At 39.5% G+C, this 7,894-nt stretch overlaps 1 protein-coding gene across 1 annotated transcript in view; it reads left to right on the top strand.

Annotated features, from left to right (window-relative positions):
* Window positions 1–2,407: 2,407 nt before the first annotated feature.
* Window positions 2,408–7,894, top strand: part of LOC108972215 (rabankyrin-5) — a 163,555-nt gene continuing 158,068 nt past the window's right edge. The window contains exons 1-2 of the mRNA XM_018938736.1: window positions 2,408–2,543; window positions 2,599–3,332. Coding sequence (XP_018794281.1) covers window positions 2,540–2,543; window positions 2,599–3,332 — 738 coding nt within the window. The 5' untranslated portion in view covers window positions 2,408–2,539. The remainder of the gene's footprint in view (window positions 2,544–2,598; window positions 3,333–7,894) is intronic.

The raw sequence follows: 7,894 nt of genomic DNA, 5'->3' as shown, positions 1-7,894 counted from the left end.
GGAGGAAGTGTGGTTTTCTCAATGTCCTGCAGTAGCGTTGTGTGATTGACGGTGTCAGAAGCTTTTGACAGGTCCAACGCTACGAAGATCGTTCTCTCACAGGGTGGTTTCTGGTTGAGGCCACGAACTATCTGAGCGTTTATGACGCTAAGTGCTGTGGTGGTACTATGCATTTTACGGAATCCATGCTGGTGCCTGGCTAGGCTCAGGTGGTGAGTGAAGGTCAGGAGTAGCAAGGCTTCAGGTGTCTTCACTACTGGGGAGAGGAGCGTTATCGGGCGATAAGATTCCCCTTTGTTATCGGGTTTCCCAGGTTTCAGTAGTGGGACCACTCTTCCGATTTTCCACACATCGCGTATTTGAAGAGTGGTAAGTGACAGGTTGAGGACCTTGGTAAGATATTTTACTCCCGTCGAGCTTAGATGCTTTAGCATTAGCATGTTGATTCCATCAGGGCCAATGGATTTGGAAGATTTTGCTTTGTTGATGACACCCCGAACCTCTTCAACGGTGAAAGTAAGTGGCGCGCCATCGTTTGGCATTTTGCGCAGCCGTCGGTTAAAACATCGTCAGATTGGGAGCTATGTTGCCTAGTTCAGCTCCGGGGGACCGTGGAGGTCCTCTGTTGGCCACTCGAGGTGGGCTGCGGCGCAGCGCGCGAACTATGTGCTGGTTGCACAGCCGTAGAGGMTAGCGTAGGCAACAAGGGGCCACGTAACGTGTGGTCCACTCCCTATGGGTCTTAAGGCCTCAGCAGGTCTTAAGATGGCTCCATCCATTGCATGTGTCACCTGACCGAGGTGGAGTTTGGATGGAATCTTTTCGCGCAAACGCAGCAGAATAATTCCTCCGGGCCCGAGTTGAACTCAATGCCAGCACGAGTCAGGAGGATACGGAGCAACCCTGCTGCAAGGCGGGGTTAGATCGCCGAAAAAACAGCTATTGGTCGGATGAAATCCGAGTCAATTCCGGTAACGTAGAACCGGCTGTCGTGCGAATTGTCCTAAACGTCGTCATCCACAATGGTTGATTCCAAAAAACGCGTTTATTGCTAAACTAGTTCGTTTGTCTAAATCCACCACACTTAATGCGATTTATGTATCAGAATTTTGTGAAATTATGAATACTCTAAAACATGGCAGTTGGAGATTTGTTGTTGTTGTTGTTGTTTTGTTTGTATTCACGGACGGTTGAAAAAAAATTCAAACCTCTTTTGCGGTCGTTAGCGAAAAAGAAAAGCCAATTTCATATGGACTGCTTTTCCCCTTTTGTTCGATATTCATTGCTGAAACCACTGCGATTTTCCATGCTGTTCTGCATGCCACAAAAAGCCCGGGAAAATATGTAATATACACCGACAGCTTATCATGTTTCGAAGCCATTCGAAATTACAACAACCACACTAACATCATGATTTCAATTAGAGAATATCTTACTATATWTGAAAATAAAATTAAGATAATGTGGGTTCCAAGCCACACTGGGTTATCCGGAAATAATTACGCTGATATATTACCAAAGAATGCATCCAACACGCCCACAAATACATTCAGCTTCTTTATGAAATATGATATATTCCGACTCATACACCTAAATAGGCTCTCTAAATTGGCACTTGATTGGGTCTCATATAACCACCATTATTCAATAGTTAACACAGCCAGAATCAAACCGCTATACCCATCAACAGTTGCAACTAATTTTATAACACCTCGGAAGAAACAATACCAACTGCTGTCCGTTTTGTAACCCAACAACAACTGTGCTTCATATATTAGAATTTTGTCCAACACTGAAAGATAAGAGAGATTGCCAACACAAATCCGATTTTCCCCCTTTCCAACGCTACGGCAGAAAATATAAAAATCATCTATCGTTTTCTTAAAGAATGTGATCTACTGAGGAAAATTTAAGCCAACACATTTATTCAACGGACAGCTGATAGCCTCTGAAGCTAGCGCTGCATGTTTTAGGTTGTACATATGTTGTTAACATATTTTTTATAATTTTATAAACAAATAAAAAAAAAATAAATAATATTTGTCATCAACATATTTATTTTTATTCAAGTGTAAATACATCTCTAAATAATGAAATGTAATATGTAGCTGATTAGACCGCATTGTTTTCAATTGAGAAATATGTGTGGCTGTCTCTTACAGAATTGGAAAATCGTCTCAAGTCACAAAAATATTCTCCTCTTTAAAATCTCAATTTTAAAGACCTTTGACGGTATCACAGTTGAGAATCGGTCGGTAACAAGAATACTATATATGTATGTATGGCGAAATTTTGATAAAATCAATAATTGAGTGAAATAATATTTTCGACAGCTTAAATCACGTTATTAAGTGTCGGTCGAAACATGGTATTACCTTTTACTTTTCTAAAGGGATGGCACAAACGAAAACGATTATTTCGTTAAGTTTTGCACAGTATTTGGAAATACACTTCTTTATTACTGTATTAAAGTACTAATTTTAATATATAAACAATAAAATTTTATATTTTATCGATAAACCTTGATAGCGTTTACAAAATGAGTAATTGGATTATGTTATCATATATATTGAACACTAAGTTAAGTTATAATTGCAGGCAACGAAGATAAGAGAATTATTACAAAATTGGAGAAGAACATATCTCTTTTAAAAGAGGAATACACTAAGCTGCAACAGGAGTATGCACAGCTTGAAAGAAAATACAATGAAGTAGCTTTAAAACTGGAAGATGACACTATTATTAGCGGTTTTGTATCTCGCCTGGTTATGACTGTGGCTTCACTTTATAAGAAAAATGTTTATTCTGACATATGCATACGAATTGGCGATGTAGATATACCGGCTCACAAATTTGTACTGCAATCGCGATCTGACGAATGGAGCCAAGAATTTTTGAATACAAAAAATGAACTTGTTTGGAGTAATTTTGAGGAGGATATCGGAATTGCTCTACTTCGATGGATATATACTGATATTGCTGATTTGGAAAACGATCGAATTGCTTTGGGATTATTGCGGGCGGCTCATTGCTTTAAATTACCGGGATTAATGGGCTTATGTGAACGCGCGTTAGTGGTATCTGCTAATATTCGGTCATGTGTAAAGTTTTATTGTGTTGCTGAAGAAGTGGGAGCAATGACTCTACTTGAATATTGCTCAAGTTTAATTTCATCGCATTGGGACGATTTGGCTTCACAAGACTTTGAACATATGTCAGGTGCACTATTATATAAGATGTTAAAAAGCAAAACAAAATATCCACTACATACTGCAGTACGGTTATTACGAGAAGACGTTGTCTTTCTATGCTTAGTTGAAAATGATAACAAAGTAAGTATAAAAAACAAATTACTTTTTTATGCAAATATATGGGTCGGTCTTAAAATACCGTTCCAATTTCAGGAATAAGGTGGGTATGGTCGGACAGAAGAGTTTCTCTAGTTCAAAAGTAATTAAAGTATATGTAATTATAGCCATAAACCTATAGTTTTCGAGATATTTGCGTTTAAAGTTTAAAATTACCACTATTTGAAGTACGTATTTTTTCGATTTAAAATTCATATAACACATATGTATTTTGCATTTTTATATTCACTAGCTCTCCACCGATTCGTTTGTACACATTTATTTTACATTATATACTGCAAGAATAGTTTTAAATCAATATTTAACTCATTGTTCAATTCTATTTATTCAAGCATAACGAAAGAGCTTCAAATTCAAATAATCAGTGTTACCATATTTATTTATTTAACAAACTAACAAGATTACATTAGAATGGAAGACTAAGAAAACGTGTGAACGGTGTTGGACCGACCAGGAGTAAATTTTAGAATAGCATCTCCCGATTTCGGGGTTAAAATGGGTATGTATGGATATATAGTCGCCGCTGATTTATGGTTTTTGAGATATTTGCCTTTAAAGTTCAAAAAGTCAACTATTTAAAATGCGTGTTTCTCCCATTTATAATGAACTTTATAGTAATATATTTAAATTGTATATCCACTAACACTTCAATTATTCGTTTCTAATGGGATTTATCAAGATAATGAGAATTCTGAATGATTTTACATTACTMATCGCACGATAATGAATTTAGCTTTGAAGTCATAATCTTTATTTTTTCTTATTTTTTTTCAATTACAAAATATGGTAACATTAATTTTTTGCTTGTTTACAACTACTTTCTTATTTTATGAATAAATGGATTGTAATATTTAATATAAAATAAATGATTAGAAACGAATTAGTGAAATGTTAGTGAATTTTAAAGTGTAAAATATAAGAGCAAAATGCATTAGATATCGGAGAAACACGCATTCTTAATAGCAGCTATATGTATATATATACTTGATCTGCAGGACCTCCTCTATCCGTACATACTCATTCTGACAACGAAATCGTTGGATGGTAGCCCCGACCATTGTTATTTTTTTGAACTTACGCTAAAAAAAGTTTTATGGGAAACAAATTTAACACATACCAGTGGCGGGTAATAAATAGATTTTTCCCGATAGTCTTCTTAATTGGAGCAGTCACCGCTTACGCGATTATAGCCGAGTTACCAACCGCCCGCCAGTCGTTTCTTCTTTTCGCTTCATGGCCCCAATTAGATATTCCAAGTGAAGCCAGGTCCTTCTCCACTTGGTCCTTCCAACGGAGTGGAGGTCTTCCTCTTCTTCTGCTTTCCCGGCGGGTACTCAGTCGAATACTTTCAGAGCTGTAGTGTTTTCCTACCCAGCGTGCCCGCTTTCTTTTAATTCGTTGAACTAGGTTGATGTCGCCATATATCTCATACAACTCATCGTTCCATCGAATGCGATATTCGCCGTGGCCAACGCGCAAAGGACCATAAATCTTTCGCAGARTTGGAATTCCAGGCTGACATTATTGGTGGTGTTTACGCTGGTTCCCAAAGATACGAAACTATCTACAACTGCAAAGTTATGAGTGTCAACAGTGACGTGAGTGCCAAATCGCTAGCGCGATGAATGTTTGTTTGATGACAGGAGATATTTCGTCTTGCCCTCGTTCACTGCCAGACCCATTTGTCCAGTCTGGAGAAAGCAGAACTAACGGCGCGGGTGTTGAGGCCAGTGATATCAATATCATCGGCATACGCCAGCAGCTCTACACTCTTATAGAAGGTGGTACCTTCGGTATTTAGTTCTGCAGCTAGAACTATTTTCTATAGAAGCAGGTTGGAAAAGTCGCACGATAAGAAATCGCCTTGTCTCAAACCTCGTTTGGTATCGAACGGCTCGGAGAAGTCCTTTCCGATTCTGACGGAGCTTTTGGTGCTGCTCAACGTCATAGCCGTATAAGTATTGCAGGGATACCAAATTTAGACATCGCGGCATAAAGGCAGCAGCTTTTCGTGCTGTCGAAACCTTTGAAATGCTGTCAAGGCTTGTGAATGTCGATTTTGCTTTCATTAGACTTTTCCCAGATTTGGCGCATGGTGAATATCTGGTCGTTTGTTGATTTTCCAGGTCTGAAGCCACACTGACAAGGTTCAATCAGTTTGTGACGGAGGGCTTTAATCTTTCACACAATAAGCTCGACAGAACCTTATATGCAATGTTGAGGAGGCTTATCCCACGGTAGTTGGCGCAGATTGTGGGGTCTCCTTTTTTGAGGACATAGCACACTTAAATTCCAATCGTTGGGCATGCTTTCGTCTGACCATATTTTACAAAGAAGCTGATGCATGCTCCTTATCAGCTCTTCGCCGCCGTGTTTGAATAGCTCGGTCGGTAAACCATCGGCCCTCACCGCTTTGTTGTTCTTCAGGCTGGTAATTTCTATTCGAACTTCTTCCTGGTCGGGCAATGGAACGTCTGCTCCATCGTCGTCGATTGGGGCATCGGGTTCGCCTTCTCCTTTCGTTGTGCGTTCACTGCCATTCAGCAGGCTGGAGAAGTGTTCCCTCCATAATTTAAGTATGCGCTGGGGATCGGTGACTACAAGAGTATGCTCCGGTCTTGAAACCTTCTGTAAGCCGCCGCATTTTTTCGTAGAATTTTCGAGCATTACCCTGTCGGCCGCTGATCAAGCTCTTCGTACTCACGCATTTCGGTCTCTTTCTTTTTCTGTCTGCAAATGCGTCTCGCTTTCCTATTCAATTCTCGATATCTATCCCATCCCGCACGTGTTGTGGTCGATCGTAAAGTTGCGAGGTAGGCAGCCTTTTGCTCTCCGGTGCAACACGGCACTCCTCGTCGTACCAGCTGTTMTTTTGCGCTTTCCGAAAACCAACGGTTTCGGTTGCAGCTGTAAGGAGTTTCCCTTATACCGAGTTGTTGACGAGTGCTCTCAGAGAGCAGAAGTGCAAGCCAAGTAAAAAATTGTTCGGCTGTCTGTGGTGATTGCAGCTTCTCGACGTCGAATCTTGGTTGTGTTTGAAGGCGTGCGTTTTTTGCTGCACAGAGGCGAGTGCGAATCTTGGCTTCAGCTCTGTTATTGCTTTTTCATTTTTTTTACGTGGCGGGTCCCAAACCCAGTGCACAACCCTATGCAGGGGATGTTTGCCTTCAAATGGCTGTTCTTAGGCTACCCAGAGGATACTTGGTCAAGGACCGGAAGTCGTTAGCTGCTTGAGTCATATGTAAAAGAATTGTTTCTGGCCACTCCCAAATGAATGGCGATCAGAGAACTTTCCTCACTATATGATATATGACTCCTCCATTCCCGATAGTAAACTGCAAAAATCCTTTTTTTGGGTATAATCTATTCACTTTATTTCATTTACAAAAGATGTCGATAAGGTAACACTAATTGTTTGACAGACTTCAACCCTTTAGTTGTAAAATAAATAGACTTGAACAATAGATTTAATATTGGTATAAAACTATTTTTGCACTATATTATGTAAAGAATGTATACAAACGAATCAGTGAAGTGTTAGCGAACACAAAAATGTAAGTATAAAATTACTTTTAAATCAATAAAATACGTAATTCAAATAGTGGTAATTTTAAAATTTAAACGCAAATATCTCGAAAACTGGAAACCTTCTTTCGATCATACCCATTTTATTCCCGAAATCCTGGAAGGTAAACTAAAGTTTTCCTAAATTTTATTTTAATTGTGTCACTTTTTGTTTTCCAACTGTGTACACAAAGTCCAATACGACATAGTACTTGTATACTAGGGTGGGTCGATTCCGGACTTTTTTCGATTCGGGATTTCTAACAGTGCGGAAAAGTTGCCTTAGTACTTCCTGATTCCAATGCAACCCTTTGTTTTGAGATCGGAATGCATCTTCAACCCCAACTCCGGCTTTGAAATTTCGGAAATTCGCCCAAAGTCGTGAAATTGTCTACCTAGSGCCTGAAATACGCATCTTATGGCAAAATGTATAAAACAAAAGTTATTTCTCACGTCTTTTGCTACCGAAATGGTATGTGTGATCTTGACCGTAGGACGAACCGTTCCCGAGATACGAGCGAAAATGCGGGGCGCCACAGCGCAAGCTTGACGTTGATTTCGCCGAGTGCTATCACTCACATTCATTCACCTACGCCAAAGGACACGTTCGGATAGGTCTCCACACAAATATTTTTTCATCGGGCTCCTTCACTCTTGTCGGTGATTTCGCCGAGTTCTATCACTTACATTCATTTTCCTGCGCCATACGACACGTTCGGACTGGTCTCCACATAAATATTTTTTCATCGAGTTCCTTCACTCTTGTCGTTGATTTCGCCGAGTGCTATCACTTATATTCTCTAAACAGAACACAGAACTCAAAATGTCTGTATATAAATTTAAATTTAGACAGAAATTTCCTGTGTTTAGCATATATCCGCACAATCTCTCTGAGTCCCAGTTACTTACTTACCAGGAAGTTCTTTTGTGTTATCAGTTTGAAAGATTTCGTATAGGGCGAC

This window comes from Bactrocera latifrons, unplaced genomic scaffold (genome assembly GCF_001853355.1).
Source record: "Bactrocera latifrons isolate USDA-ARS-PBARC rearing strain unplaced genomic scaffold, ASM185335v1 scaffold_386, whole genome shotgun sequence".
NCBI lineage: Eukaryota > Metazoa > Arthropoda > Insecta > Diptera > Tephritidae > Bactrocera > Bactrocera latifrons.
The sequence above is the reverse complement of the archived record's forward strand: the minus strand, read 5'-3'. Positions and strand labels throughout refer to the sequence as shown.